Below are 19161 nucleotides of genomic sequence, written 5' to 3'. Positions count from 1 at the left end.
TGTTGAATTCATTGTATAATTTGTTTTCTGACTCTTCTCTTTTTCCCCTATTTCTTCTTTTGGATTATGAGAATGTTTGTTGTATTCCATTTTAATTTATCTATTGTGATTTTTGGCTATATCTTTGGTGTGTATGTGTGAGAGAGAGAATGGGGGTACGTAGGTGATCACAATATATTTATAGTTTGTCAGTCTACTTAACTAGTGTAGAAAACTTATCACTATTTAAGTCCTCCTTTATGTAATCATATGTGTAATAACTCTAAACATTGGGGGAAAATATCAAAGGACCATGTTATATCTTTTGCTTACAACCTTCAAATACATTTTGAAGAACTCAAGAAAATAGTCTGTTATTATCCAATAGTTACCATTTCTGTTGCTCATCTTCTCTCTGGTGTAACATACCCTCTCTCTGAAGTTCTCTTGGCAATTCTTTTTATAGAAAGTATATCCCCAGCAAAGTTTTACTTTAATGGAGAGTGCTTTTATTTCATCTTTGTTCCTGAAGGGTAGTCTTACTGATTGTGGATTCTGGGTTCACAGTTTTTTTTTTCTTTCAGCAGTTGTAAAAGGTTGTCACTCTCTCTTTTGGCCTACATGATTTCTAGTAAGAAACCTACATTGATTTGAATAGTCATTTCTCTATACATAATGTGTTCTGTTCTCTGCATACTTTAAATATTTTTTCTTTTTACATTTTGAGCGCTTTGTGATGTCTATACTTGATTTCTTTTCGTTTGGGGGGATTGGGAGAATGTATTAATAGTTTCCTATGGCTGCCATAACAAAGTACCACAAAATGGGTGGTTTAAAACCACAAGTATTCATTCTCTCATAGTTTTGGAAACAGGAAGTCTGAAATTCAGTCCCGTATGGACTTTTAGGGTAGAATCTGTTCTCTGCCTCTTCTAAATTCTCGTGGCTTGGCATTCCTTGGCTTGACTGGTTTATCACCATGTCACTCATTCCCGTTTCCACCCTAACCTGGCCTTCTCTGTGTGTCTCAAATCTCCCTCTGCTTTTCTCTTTTAAGATCATTTGTCACTGGATTTAGAATCCAGCCAGCTATGATAATCCACATCTTAAGATCCTTAATTTAATTATGTTTGTAGGGACTCTTTTTTCTAATGAGATAACATTCTCAGGTTCTTGGGATTGTGATTTAAACATGTCTTTTGGGGGGCTTCCATTTAATATACTACACAGAACTTCTTGAATCTGTGGGTTTTGTCTTTCACCAAACTTGTGAAATTTTCAGCCTATACTTCTTCAGATAGTTTTTTTTCCTTTCAACACTACATAGTTTCTGCTTTCCTGTTACGACTCTGAGGACATAATTGTTGCAGCTGTATCATCATCTCATAGGTGTTTGGGGTTCAGTTTAATTACTCTTTTCACTTTTTTTCCCTCTGTATTCAGATTAGATAATTTCTGTGATCTCTGTTCAAGTTTACTGTTACCTCTTTCATCTCTTTTTTGTACTAGGGATGGAATTGAACCTAGGGGGCACTTAACCACTGAGCCACATCCCTAGTCCTCTCTCCCCCTTTTGTTTTTTTGAGACTCCATAGGTTGCTGAGGCTAGCTTTGAACTTGCGATTCTCCTGCTTCAGACTCCCTAGCTGCTGGGATTACAGATTTTCGCCACTATGCCCAGCTCCTCCCTCATCTCTATTTTACTATTGAGCTCATTAGAAAAGTTTTTAAAATTTCATTTATTGAATTTTTCAACTTTAAAATCTTCTTTTGGCGCTCTCTCTCTCTCTCATATCTTTTTATCTTTTTTTGGCTGAGACTTTTCTGTTTTTCTCAAGTGTGTTCCCAATTGCATCTTAGAGCATTTACATAATAACTAGTTTAAAATCTCTTGGAGATGATTGCAATATCTAGGTCCTCTTGATATCCACGCCTGTTGATTTAAAAAAAAATGTATGATTTTCTTCTTAATGCAAGTTGAAATTTTCCTGATTTTTCATTACCTAGTAATTTTGGGTTATATCTTGGCTTTTTTTTTTTTTTTTTTTTGCGGTGCTGGGCATTGAACTCGGGACCTCACACATGCAAGGCAAACACTCTCCTGAGCTATATCCCTACTCCTTATTTTATTTTGAAACAGATCTAAGTTTCTGAGTCTGGCCTTGAACTTGTTGTAATCCTCCTCCATCAGCCTTCTGAGTAGCTAAGGTTATAGGTATGTGCCACTGAGCTTCATGTTCTTGGGTATTACTAACAATTTATTATGAAATGTGTTGTCTTAATTAAATCTTGTCCAGAATTTTGATATTTTAATTTTAAAAGGCAAACAACTTGGTTAGATTTAAAGCACAATTTTAGCCTGCCCATTGGCTGTGGTTCCAGTGTCAGCCAAGTTTTCTAAATCTTTGTCGTGCTATTCAGATCTGTCTTGCCTATGTACCAATCTAAGGTCTAGATAGCACGATGTGTGCTCAGTTCTCAACTTTCTCGACATCCTGATTGATACCAGATCCATGGGTGTGATGCAGTAGGTCACGTTTCATAAGCAACTTTGAGATTGTTTTCCTGAATTCTTCTATCCCTCTGATTTCTCTGGTGCTTCCTGGTTTCCTGGGGCTCCCCTCTCAACTTTCCAGTCACAAAGCTGCTGTCATTATTATACCATGCATTTCTTTAATTATGTGTATGTCTGAGACTACATGGCAAGGCCAAATGGAAGAAAGAAAATGGGTTCTTCCCTGTCCCCTTGGGGTCACAGGGGAAAATGTCTTTCATTCAGAGTTTTATCTCTGTGTTGCCTCTGCGTTACTGCAGCCACCTTGGGGTTACCTGTGGCTTTGGATGTGAACAGAGATAAAAAAACAAGAAAGGGGTTAGGAATTTCTGGTCTCCATGAGTGTTAGAATTTCTTTTGCCTGCTCTTGATAAAATGGGTTTTCTCGTGTTGCTCTGTCCTCACTGATGCTCACATTTGGGGCTACATTGCATTCAGGTGAGTGAACACAAAAAATGATAAATTCACCACAGTTCAGCAATGCTTGAATTCTGGTCTTCTTTCCCAATCAGTCTACTGCTATTGACTTTTCAGAGTCCTCAAATAGCTGCTGCATGCATTCTGTTGAGTTTTCATGGTTGCATTCAGGGGGACAATGGGAGGAAAATGTGTTTGTTCCCCCTTAACCAGAATTGGAATCCTCACCTACCTTCTTAACCTCTACTCCACCCACTTCTAATCCTTCACAAGGAGATGGGATGGTAGCTACTCCGACAGAAAGACAGAAGACTCCGTTCTTAGTTATGTGTGCTTCACACTCAGGTTTTGGGACCATACTGCAAAGGGACAATGTTCTGTGTCTTTGCTGTCCTTGATATTTAGGCATCATAATTTGGAAGGCACTGAAACCTGAAGGCAATTGTTATAGTAAAATACCACTTATGTGTTATCAGTAGATGCATGATAGTTTTGTGTTTAGACCAGGAAAATCATCTTACTTTTTGCATTTGTGTTCTCACTGTAGGGTAATCATGCTGTGTTATCACACTATCCTAGGTTTGCCCAAAGGACATGCCAAAACCACGCCTCAAGTCACACATATGATAATGTAAGTAACAAGACCCTTTTGTGGCACCACACTAGTCAGCAGAGTATTGTGGCCAAAAATAACTTTGGTCATTAACTTCCCTATTCTGTTCAGCATTTCTTTACACTGTGTTAATGTAGATGTTGTCAGGATTTTTAATCCCTTTTTAATTTTTCTAAGATAGGAAAGTTGTCACGCTCCTGTTAGAGAAATGGTTAAAGATGTAATTCCTGGCAGAGATGTAGCTCAGGGGACATGCTTGCCTAGCATGCAAAGACCTGAGTTTGAATCCCAGACTGAAGAAAAAAAAATACTGTAATTCTCAGTCTTTATCTTGCCTGATTTCTTAGTAGCATGTGACGATGTTGATCACTTCCTTCATTTTGCAATGTGGCTTTCAGACAACACTCACTTTTAATTCTTCTGTTGCATCACTTCCATTTCTTCTCTGTCTTTTGCTGGCACTTCTTCCTCTCTTGGCCTTTTCATATTGGAAACATCAGGCTTAGGCTAATGATTTTTCTGTTGACATTAATTCCTCCAAGGTCTTTTACTTGAAATAACCACTCAAGTTTTGACAACCTACAAGTTCATTTCTCCAGCCCAGACTTTTCCCTAAATGTAGAATTCACGTATCTACTTTCCACTTAACACCTCTTTATTTCTTCTCAGTCCCTGCTCTTTTTACACACTTGCCATCTCAGTAAATGACTACTCCACTCCTAGTTGTAAAGCGAGAAAACCTTGAGGAAATAGTGCTTGACCTCTACCTTTTTACCTTTTATCTTCAAAAATATGTCCATTATCCAGCCACTTCTCACTACCTCTACTTCTATTCCTCAGTCGAAGCCTCCTTCAGGATGCTGCAGTGGCTACTTAAGGATTGACATTTGCCTCCCTGCACTTGCTCCCACCCTCACCCCACCTCACACCTCACAATCTAGACCTAAAACAAAAAACAGCAGTCCTTTTTTTAAAAAAAGTCAAAGTCATATCATTATCTGTTCAAAGCTCACTTAGGATTTTTCTTCCTCTCTCCATTTTGCCCAGTAAGTCTGTGATGCTGATATGACCCTCCAGCTTACCTCTTGCCTCCCCACCTTGGCCCACTCTACCCCAACCATATTGGCCTTCTTCAGAGTCCGTGAGCTCATGTCCTTTTTGATAATCATTCCAGTCAGGGTTTTGCTTGAATGTCCCCAGGGTCGGAAATCCGTTGATCATGGCCTGAATCCCACCATAGCCTCCTCTTCCCACTACCCTGTTTTTTACTGTAGCATATGCCATCTGACATGGATTTACATTTGGTTATTATCTGCTGCATGAGGTTGGGGACTTGGCCTTTTTTCTTTTTTTATTAATAGTGCATGGCAGCTAATAAGTATCCAGGACACATTTGTGGAATGAATGAGAAAATTACAAGAAGATACATTTCTAATTCAGAGTTCAATCTTTATCCTATCACTCCTGGTTTGATAGCATCACTGTGTGCCTTTCTGTAGCTGTGAGACTTTATTTTTCTTTCCTGTTCAAAGCTGAGATTTATATTCAGGGCGAAACAACAGAGAATCTAGACTGAGTCAGACAATTCAGCTTGTTTTATGAAGGCAATAATTTTTAAACATTTCATATTTTTTGTGGATATGGAGTGCAATGAGATGAAAACAGACAGAAAAGTAATACATAAATCTTGTAAGTGGTAATTCCTTAGAAACTGAAGTAATAGTTAAATATTACTAGTATTTATCCAGCTGAGTATACATGGTTCTTGGAACACTGTCCCTAGGAAACTTAAGGCTTAATGAGTTAAAACAAACCAAACCAAACCAAAAAAAAGCCTAATGTGGAGTGTATGTTTGAACATGTTATGCTTTCTTCAGTTTCTAGAACACTCAAATCCAGTATTACTACAGCCAGTTAGCCTACAGACTGCCACAGTAACACCGTCAAACCAGACGCCGCCCTCCTTGCCCAGCAATCATCCAGGTACTTGAGACCTTGTAATTGCCATCATATAAGGAAACTTAAAGAGAATGTATGATATATCAGAGATGTAAAGATAACTGAACATAGATAAAGGGGAGACATCAGAGTAGCTCATCGCATTTTTGAAGTAAATTCAGGGCTGTTACCATTATGCCTGACATTAGGAAATTATAAAAAGGCTTGTGTTAAATTGAATTTTTATGTAGAACACAAAGGCAAATAAACCTTTAGTTAAGGTTTGGAAATCTTTTATGGATTTTTTTTGAACTGGACAATTATTAAAACAATGGTCTGTTTTACTTTGGATTGTACTTATTAGAATCTTATATTTCAAGTCTAAGTTAAAACTGTTCAATATATTAATTATAAAAGAATATATGAGTACAACTCGACAAGCATGTGTGTTTAGGGTCTCTTTTTTCACCTACAGCAATGACAAAGAATGATCTCCAGTCACCCAATTACTATGAGGTAATGGAGTTTGATCCCTTAGCTCCTGCTGTCACTACAGAGTAAGTCATTTACAAAATGATTAATTTATTTTGTCTTGCTTTCGTTTCATAGCAGAGCTAACAACTTGGTTACACATTTTAACTTTGTTTAGGTCTTGACTGAAATTGATGGCCTTATTAAAAATGATTTATGAGGTTTTATGGTGGCTGTTGCTTGTAGAGATCTTTATCACTCTCAGCCTTTTGACATAAAAATAAAAATGCTGGGCTGAACATTAATACACAACCAGAATCAACATGTGCATTCTTCCTGGATATCTTGGCAGAAAGGCAGGTTCCCTCTCACTGAGAGGGCACTCTTCACTGATGACATGATACAATAACAATGGGATATGTTAATTGTTCTTTGAGAACTAATCCAAAAGAAAACTAGTATATATGTAAGAACTTTTTAGTAGTCACTACACATGACAACAATGTACTTAAAATGTTTTGATAAGATATTTGTGTTAGCTTTCTGTTGCTGTGACAAAATACCTGATACAAACAACTTAAAGGGAGAAAAGGTACATTTTGGCTCATGGTTTTAGTCTGTGATCACTTGGCCTGATGGCTTTGGGGTCTATACTGACAGAGTCCATCATGGCAGAATTGCATGGCAGACGATAGTTGCTTACCCTCCCGGCAGCCAGGAAGCAGAGAGCATACTTTAATAAGAAAGCCTCTGCCCCCCAAACCCTATAGGGTATGAATCCATCAATGGACTAATCCACTGATGAGATCACTGCCCTGTCACCTCTCAAAAGCTACACCTCTGAACACTCCTCCTTTGAGGACTAAGTCTTGAATACATGAGCTTTTGAGGGCTATTTTAGATTCGAATCATAAGATTATCAGTGTAAAACTTGCTTTTTAACTTGAAATTCTTAAAGCACCAACCATTATTTTATGATTTCCTCCTGGTCAAATGTATATATTTGTAGGATGGTAGATTTATTAAGAGCATAGTACCAGAGTGGAAAATAATTTTGTAGGAAAGATTAATGAGTGCAAAATTATGATGTACATTGAGAGGACAAGTAGGTTGAGAACTGAAAACTAGATAATGGATTTAAGTAAATCATTGGTGATTTCAATGGAAATCATTGATTTTAATTAAAACCATTTTGGTGAGTTGATGGGGACAGAAGCCAGATTTCAGTGCATTAAAAAAGCAAGATGAAGTAGAGACAGGAAGTACAAGAACCTAGGAAGAGATGGTAGGAAGTGGTTTGGCAATTAGAGGATTACTGAGGTGGTTACTGCAAGTGGACAGACGATGATAGACTGTACGATGTCCTGTAAAATGGGAGACACCAGAGCATTTGTGAATACCAAGGGCTAGGATCTAGTATAGAGGGTGAGGTTGAAGATTCAGGAAGGGAAGATAACTGAATGAAGTGTTTAAGAAGCCAGATAGGATCATGGAAATAGAGAATGGTGCAGATGACAACAGACTTAGGATTTAGTGAATGTAAGATGAGAAAATTTTTTGATATTAAGACATATAATTTATTAAAAAGTACAGTTTCTGGGCTGGGGTTGTGGCTCAGTGGTAGAGTGCTCACCTACCATGCATGCGGCACTGGGTTTGATCCTCAGCACCACATAAAAATAAAATAAAGGTATTGTGTCCACCTACAACTAAAAAATATACTTTACAGTTTCTTCCTGAGAGATCTGAAGATCAGAGATATAACAAGAATGAAGGCCAAAATAATTTCTTAGAAAATGAAAGACAAAACTTTACAGAAACACAGTAAATCGCAGGACCATGCTGAGGCCTCATGAAGTGACTGATTTCATAGTGCTTCATTTTTAGACCTTCTGCAGCCATGTTTTACTCTCTGTTTATGAGTGTCATGTTTTAGGGTATTGATATTTCTAGTGAAAGACATGTAAAACATAAAGAAGTGAGGGATAGAAAAACTATTATATTAAAGGTTCAGAGATGATAATTACAAACTAAAGAATGCTTAGGAATCTGGATTATAAACATAGAAATTAAATGAGCTAGACATTAATATTTCTATTTTTTTTTTTTTTTTTTTTACCCACAACCCAGGGGTGATCTACCACTGAGCATATCTCAGCTCTTTATTTTTCGAGACAGGGTCTTAACAGAGTTTCTCAGGCTGGCCTTGACATTGCAATCCGCCTGATTCTGCTTCCAAGTTGTTGGGATTGCAGGCATATGCCACCACACATTGTTACAACATTTTTTTTTTTTAAGGGTTTAAATTAGAAGCTGAATGATTTTCTAAAAAAAAAAAAAAGAAGAAGAAGAAGAATGAACCCAAATTTGAGCCATGTTTTTTCCTTTAAATCACAAGTAAAAATGATTTGGTCTTGAAAAGGCATGTACCCTTGAATTTAAGAAAGTTAGACTGGGGGCTGGGGATGTGGCTCAAGCGGTAGCGCGCTCGCTTTGTATGCGTGCGACCCGGGTTCGATCCTCAGCACCACATACCAACAAAGATGTTGTGTCCGCCGAGAACTAAAAAATAAATATTAAAAATTCTCTCTCTCTCTCTCTCTCTCTCTCTCTCTCCTCTCTCACTCTCTCTTAAAAAAAAAAAGAAAGAAAGAAAGTTAGACTTCAAGCTTCAGGACAGATATCTTTGTTTTTATTCATTGATGCCTGACCTTCTCAGACAGCCCCAGATATTTAATTATGGTGCTGAAGTTAAAAAAGCAACATAATACTTTGAATTGATATATAACACTTTAACTGTGATAACTTTTTTTGTTTCAGAGCTATTTATGAAGAAATAGATGTTTATCCCCACAAAGGAGCTCGAAGTCATAGTAACTGTTGAGGTAAAAACTTCAATTACATTCCATATTCCATCTAATTTCAGTGTAACATCACCTTTTGCATTCAGTAGTTATATTTTGTAATGGCTGAGTTTTATGCTTATGGTTAATGAAATAACAGGAATTCCTCTGGATCATTCAAACTGTAAAGAACTGTTTTTCACTAAGGAAATACAATCTTTGTGATCTTGTCAGCAAAAAGCAATGAGACTTGGGAATGCAGAAGTTGGGTTTATGGGATTGAAATGTTAATGCTAAAAAAAAAAATATTTGATCAATAGAAATTCCCTATCACTAAAATCAGGTGTTTGGCTTTAATGTGCAGTTAATACCTGTTAACTTGGTACCAAGAAAACCCATTCATTGTTAGTCCTCCAAATAGGTCTGGTTTTTCCCTATTTTGTTGCATTAGTCATCCCACTTACTTCCTGATAAATGTCTGATTATCAGGTGCCTATTATGTATTCCCGCCACACCATCCCCTACAGAAGTAGTACATTACCACCATTCCTCTATTTGACTGGCTCTTCTATCTCCCAGTAGAAAAAAGACAAGAGTTATCAAGAAGTAAACAAGAGTTATCAAGAGTTATCAAGGAGGGCAGGATGGAGAATGACCAATTTTCTTCTGTTTTAGGTTAAAGTGGATGATCAATCAGCTCACTAGCAGCACAGAGGGGCTAGCTCTCTTAAAGGGTAGATCCTATCCAGCTTTGAGACCTGGAAGACAAGACCTACCAACATGTGAAAGCCACAGTGGACCATTTCTTCTCTGCTATAATGAAGTATAAGCAGAAGAATAATAATTTCAGAGTAATATTCATGATTAATGACAACCAATCAAAATTTCAGTAGAATGTGGATGTAGCAAATATTCACTTAAAACTTTGGAAGAACAATTACTTAGTCCTTAGGCCAACCAGTTTAATTGCAGTACCTTCGGTTGCCTACATCTTCCTATATATAGAAAACAATCACACAGCTGTGATAAAAGTAGATAAAGATTGTTACTTTATTACTGTTACTACAAAATAATTCTAAATAGATGGGAGAAACTAAATGTATTATTCAGGAAGAACATTTTGTGCCTTCACTTAACTAAAATTGAATGTAAGATAATTTGCACTTCTTTAAAAATAATTCTTTATAATGCTAAATTATCTTCTATTGCCCCCTACCCTTTTTGTTATAATTAACATTTCTATTTGGAACAAAGACTACTGGAAAACAGTCAGAATAAATTGTATATTCATTTACATAAATTACAATGACAAATAACTTAAAATAATTTATTATTTTTTTTTTTATACAGTTTTGATCCCAGAACTTCTATGTCAGTAATCTTCATAATCCCATCCTTCCCTTTTAACATTCAGGGGCTTGGAACTAAGAAAGTAAATGCAAGCAGTCTAATTAGATATATTACATTATTATTACATTATATTACATTTTATTTCAATTTCATAGTGTCACAATTTCAAAGTAATTCAATATTCAAATGTAAAATAGACCTAGACCTTAAAGGGAAACTAAAGTCAAATTTGAAATAAGAATATAATCTTTGAGCCATTTTAGGGCTTAGTGACTTTTCTTTCACCTTTGAATTTTTTAAAATAATGGCCATTCACACTGAAGGAAAATAGCTGTTTTGGAGATAAATAAACATGGTCCAAAGTTCTGTTCTATAGCCTGAAACAGATAACTGTGGGCGTGTGTGTGTGTGTATGAAGGGCCAATAATTTGAAAAGCAACTATAGAATTAAGCTGAACAATGATCAAGTTCATGCCTGCACATGTAAGAAACAAAGCAGTTTCTCTTCATATTATCACATTCTTAAATATGGTAGTAAACAGTCATACAGTCTATATAAACATGTGGGTTTCTTATGGTAAAAAGCTGAAACTGTTCTTTTATTTAAAAAAAATGCTCAAAATAGAAGGCTTCACTTCATCTCATTACAGAATATTTCTCTTCTGAGAAGGCAGGATACATGATTTCTCAAAAATCATAAATCTGAAGTAGGACTTGGTTGCTACTTCAATTATAGCCTGGAACTGGCAACTTGTGCCCTTCCTTTGCTTCAAAAAAGGTATAAGAAAGAGTGATAAGATCAACATTCACCATTCTTGGATCTTCAGCAAATTCAGGATCAATGTAAAAAAATACTGGCATATCTACTTCCTCTTGGGGGTTAAGCCTTTGTTCTTCAAAACAGAAGCACTAGAAATTATAGAAAGGTATTTGTTTAATAACATTTCTATTATCTGTAACAAAGGAATAGTCACTTCTTGACTTTTAAGTTCTATGATAGACTAATAGCATGTTTCAAGCTCAGATTGAGTTTTGTTTTAAGTACTGAAATTCTAATCTTAAAAGCAAAATATTAATTTGGTTTGACGATCAGTCTTTATATAGCAGTTTAAATAGTTAAGATAAAAGTAGCTTGAAGTCTATAAGAAATAGTTTTCAGAAATTATAAGTATCTACTAAAGCATTATAGTAAGTTTCATACTAAACAGTTTCATGTACCTTTACTATATTCCTTTTTTGCACTGTTTACCTGTATTTTATTGAAATACTGTCCAGCTTCAAATGGTACAACATTGTATGTAGAAATTCCAATTATTGGTTTGTCAGTAGGATTCTTAGCTTTATAAAATGCCAATGCAGTCTCTCCTGGTACTACCTGTTTTAAAGAACATATGTTATCAGTACTTTAAATCTCACATACCTCCTTTTTTTCCCTACTAAATTACAATCCTTATTTTTGCTGTTCTTCAGACCACCACACCTGAAGTTCAGCAAAATAAACAGTGAATCTTACCCACAAACCTGAGTCTCAAATTTTATTTGCATGTTAATGAAGAATCAGTGTATTGTTAGGTATAATTAGTTACGTATTACCCTCATATATCTGAGATTTTCAAACAACAGTCTATAAATTATTCAAAAATATGTTCAAAGACAAGCCAGGTATATCATAGACCAAGCCTCACTTCTTTGTAATACTTAAACATGAATGTCATGATTATTTTTTTTAAATGATACTAACATTAAACTTACCTTGAATTAAATTATAATCAAAGTAAATTCAAATGAATAAAATCAAAAAAATGCTAATGCATTGAAAATAGGGAAGCTTAAAATAAAAAATTTCCAAAAGATAGTCTGTCCACTTGTACCAGTATACCATCTTGTACCTTGTTTTCTACCACATAAATGAACCAATGCAAAATTGTAACCTATGAAACCCTTAGTCATTGAAGATACTCAGTCAGTTAACTAAACTGGACAAGCACTAATATTTAGAAGCGTTTTCCAATGAGGGTTGAAATTAAGTCTTTCTTGTTAATCCTCAATTGAGAGAATTTCAGTTAAAATCCTTGCAAGGTTGCAATTAGTTAACACTTAAGAAAACTTCACAGTATATGCTGTATTACATTAAGTACAAAGCACTATTAAAAAGTTATTTCAGTTGGGCATAGTGGTGCATGCCTATAATCCCAGTGACTCAGGAAGCTGAGGCCAGCCTAGGCAACTCAGTGAGACTCTGTATCAAAATAAAAAATTAAAAAGAAATGGGGATGTAGCTTAGTGGTACAGGTTCTCCGAGTTCAAACCCAATACAAAGGAAAAAAAAAAGCAATTATTTCAAAATACTAACAAATTCCATGAATAATTCCATTTCGTGAAATATATTCCATGAATTATTCATGGAATCTGTTAGTATGACAACTTAAGATGAAACGGTTTTTACATTGAAAAAAGAAATCTAATGATTGCTTTAGTTACTTACATATATTTCTGTTTGCTGAGGTCTAAAGTTCCACTGGAGACTTGCATGCACATCTGCATTAAAGGTAACCTTAATGATTCGATCCTTGACAGGCACCATGTTTTCAATTTGGTCTGATGAATGACCTGCTACTGCTGATCCTCCAAGTCCAGTAGTCTAGGAAAAAAAGATACTAAATATGTTAAATAATACAGATGTTGATCTATTTCTTGAACAAAGCAAAATTTTAAAAGCAATAATCCAGTTAAAGCCATGTTTAAATACTATCTCTGACCATTTCCTATAACTGCCAATGGTTTGCCCATTTTTAAGGTGTCAAAAGCTTATCTTAAAGTGATCCATATGGTATGTCTCAACAAAGTCGTGATTATCTGAATGATCAAAAGTGAATCCTTTGGGAAAAGTAGTTTCTTTGAATTAAAAAAACTATTATCTATTATCACAGAAAATAGAGCACAGAATTTCCAGATTAGCCTTTTATTAAACATACTTCCCTTTATTATTAGTATCTTGTACTCACTAGAATAAAATTTACCCCAAACCCGGTCATTTCAATGAAAATACTTATTATTTCCACTTTTCCATGTTTCTTTCTGGTTCTTTTCCATATCAAAATTACACTGTAGTTTTATTTCCATATACTGCTTTTCTACAGCATTTTAAGTATTTTCCCATGCCAATTAAAGTTTTTGTATGGTTTACTTCTCATAATATACTTTTGTAGATGTCACTGGTTAACTAGAGGACATGATGTCTTTGTCCACTGAATCAGCCTATCACAGGGCACATATCTGACATTTCTTGTTTAACTTCATTGGCATTGATTATTTTCTTGTTTGACTTTATTACTTTCTCATATGCTTAAAAAAAAAAAAAAAGTCCTTGCATCCCTGGTTGTCATTCTTCTGATGCTTGAGGTCGTCAGAATTTTGGTTTCCAGATAATTTACCTTTTACTGTACTATACTGGAAACACAACAAAACAAAATTTCAGGTTAGGGGTAGATTCCCAGCAAGATATAATATTACTATCTTCTGCTACTTATAGTCACCTAACTTCATTAAACTTCCATGTGACATTATCAAATTGCACTATAATCAAAAAAGAAGCATCAGAGGGCAAGTCATTATCCTTGCTTAACAGATAAGTATATTCTTCTGCCTAACAATAATATTTGAGTTTTGAGATGTAACTTCTTTTCCTAAGAGTCACTTTAATTTGTCCTCCCTCAATATAAGATTCCTTAATATACTTTTTGAATACAGATTCTTCAAAATTTCTAAGTTCAGTGTTTAATATACACACAATTAAAAAGCATTGAAAAGTTGTACTGAGCTCAGGTCTAGTTTTGCAACTTACTGAATAAATCTTATTTTCTTTGGATTACATTTTACATGCTCATAAAATGAGGACACTGTTCATTATAAAATTTTTGTGATTCCAGAAGTAACAGAAGATGTTCATCACATATCACTTGTTTAACATCTAACCTGATTTTAGGATTACAATATTTTTCACCTTTCTGCCCTACCATTCCAAGTAAAGACAGACACATACACAATATTCTCAACTGTTTGGAGCAGGGTTTCTTAACCAGTGCTGATATTTGGGGGTGGATAATTTTTTGGGGAAAGTGAGGGTGTCCTGTGCACTGTTGGATATTTGGCAGCATCTCTAGCCTCTACCCACTTGTATGCCAGTACCACTCAACCCGATATCACCCCAAGTTGTAACAAACGGGTCTTCAAACATTGCTAACAGTTCCCTGGGGGGACAAAATCACTCCTTCCAGCCAGTGATGGTTTTTGAGGAGGATCTACACTTGATCTGGATTCGGTTCTTCTAATGAAGTAACCAGGTGATAGTTGGGGGTTCATATTCGGTCCTCCTGGGTGGCGAGGTAGAGATCAGAGAAATTCACTCTGCTGCGTGGAATAAACAACCACTATGGGGACTAGGATTCTATTGAGCTTTTCCACTAACTTTCTCGGTGACCTTGAACAAGTCACTGATAGAGCCAGTTTCCTCTTTGAGACCTTAGACAACCTTCCAACTATGAGCCTTTTCTAGAGGGGCGGCTTCCGAGGTTCTGCCCCGCACAAAATGCGGTTTGCCCTTCCGTGTGCAGTGTTATCATCATCTGTGATTGTACCCCTGACCTTCCTAAACTCCACCAGTCTGTGTCTTGACCCTCCCGATCGCGCCGCCCCCTACCTGGCAATAGAGCCGATAAAGGGGCACAGCGGCGTAAGAGGCCCCCAGCATGCCCACGGCGGCCGCGGTCACGTAGGTGAGCACCGTCTTGTTCCGCCGCCTCCAGTCCTCCTCCTGCGCCCGTGTGAAAGGGTTTGTGCTCTTCGGTCGCCGCCGCCACTGCGCGGCTGGGTCCCGGGCCGGTCTCCGGCGTTCCCATGTCCACAGCCGTCTCAGCCCTCTCTCAGCCCCTCCTGTTCCACTCCACTCCAGGCTAAGGAACGGCTCTACCCTCCCCGCAGCCCCAGTCGGGGATCCAGGATGGCTCCATCGCCAGCCACAAAAAGCAACAAGCCTCCATCCCGGACGCCAGATCGCTCCCATAACCCCCTGAAAGGACACCCGCCTGTCAGGGACGAGAGGTCCGGTCTCGCGAGGCCTGTTACTTCTCGCGGTATCTGGGTTGAGCCGGCCCCTGCCTTGGCTACCAGACTCCTCAGGTGGCAACGCTTGCAGTCTAGCTACGGAGGCCGGTTTGCGGGACTAACGGTAAGTTCGCGTTTTTCCTTCGTGGCTGTCCCTCCCACTTTGCTCCCTTCCAGGGCACTCTTTAACTTAATCTCGAGGAAAATGCGGTTTGCCCTTCCGTGTGCAGTGTTATCATCATCTGTGATTGTACCCCTGACCTTCCTGAAGTCCACCAGTCTTTGTCTTGACCTGGCGGCCGGCGCTCCCGCGGTACCTCTGCTTAGGGCGCCCCAGCTCTGGTCCCCGTGCTTACTGCCCTTGACTTGGGCTCGGGGATCGCTTGTCGCAGGAAGCCTTCTGTGCTAACCACAGTCCTCTCGGATACTCAACATGTGCAACTTCTCACCTGGGCATGGGCTTCTACCGCTGTGATGTCCCTTTGCCACTCGCCCAGTGACAGTCACCACGTCTGGAGCGAAAGGGACTTAGCAAACCTGAGTATGCTCAGAAGGGAGTGACCAGAGTATGAGGGTCACTGAAAAGGAGGGATTGGGGAGAAATGGAGATGTTCATTTTGGGAGGAAAAAACAAAACCAAAGAGAGAGGGATGTGACGCTTTCTTCAGCTGTCCCAAAATACTTAACTAGGACCAAAGGGGAAGCAGATTGCAGAGCCGAGTTTACTGAAATAGAAGGAAGCATCTTTCTGCAGACTATAAAATCGTGATTCAGAACTCAGATTCTCAGGTTAGGCGTTTCCACATTCTTAACCGGGCCCTCAAGGTGGCCAGTAACTTCACCGAAAACTTAGTGTCCATATTCCTAAAATGGAAATCAACATAATTAATGTGAATATGTATATGAAGTGATTTTTCACAGTACCTGAGGCATAGTAAGAATTTTAGTAAGAGACTTTATTTCTAAGGGCTAGCACAAATCAATTATCCCCACTTTATAGATGAAAAAACTGAAGGCCTGAGAAACTTTGTCACTCAACATTTATTGGTAGCACTCTTACTGTGGTCCACACACTTTTCAATCTGCTAGGAAGAACACAGGAGATAATCAAGTTACAGATACATACAAAGGGAATTTCAGATAATAATCAGTCAAGGATGACATTGGAATGACATAAAGTAATTTGAGAGTGATGACCCCAGGAGGGGCAGCAAAATTAGGTCTTATTTAAAAAAGGCCCAAATAAGATCTTTCTAAAGAAGTGATATTTGAGCCTAGTCCGAAACCATGATAAAGAGCTACTTGTGCAATGACAAGCTGGATGGAGAGAGGAAGAAAATGGGGTCAGAGTTGTTATACAGAGGCCCGATAATACAAAGCCTCCTAAGCCATGTCCAAGGGAAGCTATTAGGAGTGTTTGGAGCATATAACATGACCCAATTTGAGGCACAGTGAAAAAGAGAGATTGGTTACTTTGGGGTGGGGTAAGGGGTGTGAATGAAAGTGGAATAGTTAGAGGCAATTATGGTAGTCCAGGTGAGTGATGACAGTCACCTTGAGTGATGACTGTCACCTTGAGTGAATAATTAACTTGTGGTCATAAGACCACAATTGCAGAGCCAATAAAATTCAGTTATTTCCTGACTCCTTTCTACTTTGTAGAAATCTTTTCAAGATTCTATGATTCTTCAAATTTATTCATATTGTGTTTTGACAATGTTTGAAAATCTTTTTCACGTATATGTATCTTGGTTCTTATAGCAGATTGTGAGCTCTTTTGGATAAGACCTCATATTTTAACTTTTTTTTGCAGCATAGATTCAAATCCCATGCAATCGTTCATGTCCTTGAAGCCAGTAATACATTTCTTCTTAACCATACCCTCTACCCGGACACCCCTTCCACATAGCTCCAGGTAGCAGTATAAATATGTCAATAATACCGTCTTTGTATTGGAATATTTATTTTATTTTACTTCACTTTATTTTTTGTAAATGTGAAATGAAAGTATTTATTTCTAAGGTATAATAATGTTGGTAGCAAAGTGGCATTGATCTTTGTATATTTCTCATTTAATAAAAGAAAATATGTAGCATATCTAATCTTACGATAATATAAAAGGGCATTCATGTTTATGGAATACTTCTGGATGACAAAATATTTTTGATATTTCAAATTTTCTATGTAAAACATCATTTAGTTCAACCTTCTTTTTTTTAAATTAGAGCATTATAGATATACATAGTAGTTGGGTTCATTTTGACAAAATCATACATGCTGGAATTTAATTTACTCCATTTCATTCCCTGTTCTCCTTCCCTTTTGCTCCTCTCCTCCATTCCCATTTTCCTTCCTCTACTGATTTTCCTTTTGCTATTTTGTTTACTTTTGATTTGTGATTTCTACATACTCATAAATGTGGAATTCCCTGTGGTATATTTGTGTATGAACATAGGGTAATTTTGTTAAATTAATTTCACATTTTATCCCCTTTCCCATCCCTCCCCGCTTCCCCCTCTTGATCTCCTTCCACTCCACTGATTTTCTCTATATCATTGAAATATCAGATCCCTCGCCTTTTTTCCCATTATTTTGTTCTAACTTCTGCATATGAGAGAAAACATTTGACCCTTGATTTTTTTGAGTCTGGTTTATTTCACTTAGCATGATATTCTATATTTCTAGCTATTTACTAGCAGATGCCATAATTTCATTCTTAGTGGCTGAGTAAAACTCCATTATGTATATATACCACATTTTCTTAGTCCATTCATCTATTGATAAGCATAGGGCTATGGACATCCAATTTTACTTTGAAATAATTAAAAAATGTACATAAAAGTTGCAGCAATAGTGCACAAATTTCTAGCATATCCTTCATCTAGATTCTCTTAAAAATTTTGCACCATTGAAAGATATGAAATGATATTCCAAAACTTTAAACTTAATACTTCCAGGTGTATCTTCTAATTATAAGGACACTTTCTTCTTCATAATCACAGTACAGACATAAAAATGAGGAAGTTAATATTAATCTAGTATTACCATCTATGGTCACCTTGAGCTGCCATATTGAAATACCATAGTCAATATCATGAAAATGACACTGGGATTTCATTCTGAGCAAAAATTTGGTAAAGAATGAACTCTTGTCTCCACGGCAGACAAATACAATGACCTAATATATTAGTTTTCTAGGCCTACAACAGCAATTTACTGCAGATGGGGTTGTTTAAACTACATTGATTTATTTCTCACATTTCTGGAGGCCTAAAGTTCAATATCAAGGTGCTGAAAGATTCAGTTCCTGGTGAGGGGTCTCCTCACTTGTAGCAGTCTGCCATCTTGCTGTGTCCTCTCATCATTGAGAGGAGTGAGCAAGCTCTCTCATGTCTTTTTTTTTTAATAGGACACTAATCACTTCCCATCAAGGTTCTACATTTACTTAATTACTTCTTTAATTCATATGCAGCTTCACTTGGGGTTAGGGCTTCAACTTAAGAATTTTGAGGGACAGATACATTGAGTCCTTAACACCATGTTGTCCTTAGACTCTATTGGAATTTTTGCTTGTTTTTTTTATTTGTTTGTTTTTTTTTTTAGTTATTCATGACAGTAGAATCTATTTTGATATATTTATATAAGCATCAAATATATTTTATTCTAATTAGGATCTCAGTTTTGTGGATGTATATATTGTTGAGATTCATTGTGGTGTGTTCATATATGTACATAGGAAAGTTATGTCAGATTCATTCCACTATATTTCCTATTCCTATCCTTGCTCCCTTCCCTTCATTACCCTGTCTAATCCCCTAAACCATATTCTTTCCCTTACTTCTCCTTGTTGTGAGTTAGTGTTCACATATCAGAAAGAACATTTGACCTTTGTT

The 19161-nt window shown here is 36.9% G+C and overlaps 3 protein-coding genes across 6 annotated transcripts in view; 2 read left to right on the top strand and 1 right to left on the bottom strand.

The window, feature by feature from the left end:
- Window positions 1-10926, top strand: part of Tom1l1 (target of myb1 like 1 membrane trafficking protein) — a 43628-nt gene extending 32702 nt beyond the window's left edge. Inside the window, exons 12-16 of one of the 2 annotated variants that reach the window (XM_026407793.2) lie at window positions 3530-3581; window positions 5441-5546; window positions 5977-6058; window positions 8793-8857; window positions 9491-10926. In XM_026407793.2, coding sequence (XP_026263578.1) covers window positions 3530-3581; window positions 5441-5546; window positions 5977-6058; window positions 8793-8856 — 304 coding nt within the window. In that variant the 3' untranslated portion in view covers window position 8857; window positions 9491-10926. Of the gene's footprint in view, window positions 1-3497; window positions 3582-5440; window positions 5547-5976; window positions 6059-8792; window positions 8858-9490 lie in introns of those variants that run through there. The other variant, XM_026407794.1, reaches the window with a different exon arrangement.
- Cox11 (cytochrome c oxidase copper chaperone COX11) lies at window positions 10880-15285 on the bottom strand. The gene is made up of 4 exons (XM_026407795.2): window positions 14865-15285; window positions 12651-12806; window positions 11415-11540; window positions 10880-11074 (listed from the first exon to the last, which is right to left on the bottom strand). Exons 1-4 carry the CDS (start codon window positions 15225-15227, stop codon window positions 10892-10894), a joined length of 828 nt encoding a protein of 275 aa, XP_026263580.1. The 5' UTR covers window positions 15228-15285; the 3' UTR covers window positions 10880-10891.
- Window positions 15286-15310: 25 nt separating this feature from the next.
- Stxbp4 (syntaxin binding protein 4) overlaps window positions 15311-19161 on the top strand; it is a 155154-nt gene continuing 151303 nt past the window's right edge. For 2 of the 3 annotated variants that reach the window (XM_026407791.2, XM_026407790.2), the window contains exon 1: window positions 15312-15392. The gene's annotated coding sequence lies outside the window, so the exon portion shown is untranslated. Of the gene's footprint in view, window positions 15393-19161 lie in introns of all 3 variants that reach the window. The other variant, XM_026407792.2, reaches the window with a different exon arrangement.

The sequence above is a fragment of the Urocitellus parryii genome, chromosome 7 (genome assembly GCF_045843805.1).
Source record: "Urocitellus parryii isolate mUroPar1 chromosome 7, mUroPar1.hap1, whole genome shotgun sequence".
Taxonomy (NCBI): Eukaryota; Metazoa; Chordata; class Mammalia; order Rodentia; family Sciuridae; genus Urocitellus; species Urocitellus parryii.
The sequence above is the reverse complement of the archived record's forward strand: the minus strand, read 5'-3'. Positions and strand labels throughout refer to the sequence as shown.

Bases quoted from the DNA above. Each gene is read 5' to 3' on its own strand.
- Cox11 (XM_026407795.2), bottom strand. From the start codon at position 15,227: ATGGGAGCGATCTGGCGTCCGGGATGGAGGCTTGTTGCTTTTTGTGGC. The intron at 11,541-12,650 runs GTAAGTAACTAA...TCTTTAAAACAG, and splicing joins CTCAGCAAACAGAAATATAT to GTAGTACCAGGAGAGACTGC. The intron at 11,075-11,414 runs GTAAACAGTGCA...TATAATTTCTAG, and splicing joins AGTATTTCAATAAAATACAG to TGCTTCTGTTTTGAAGAACA.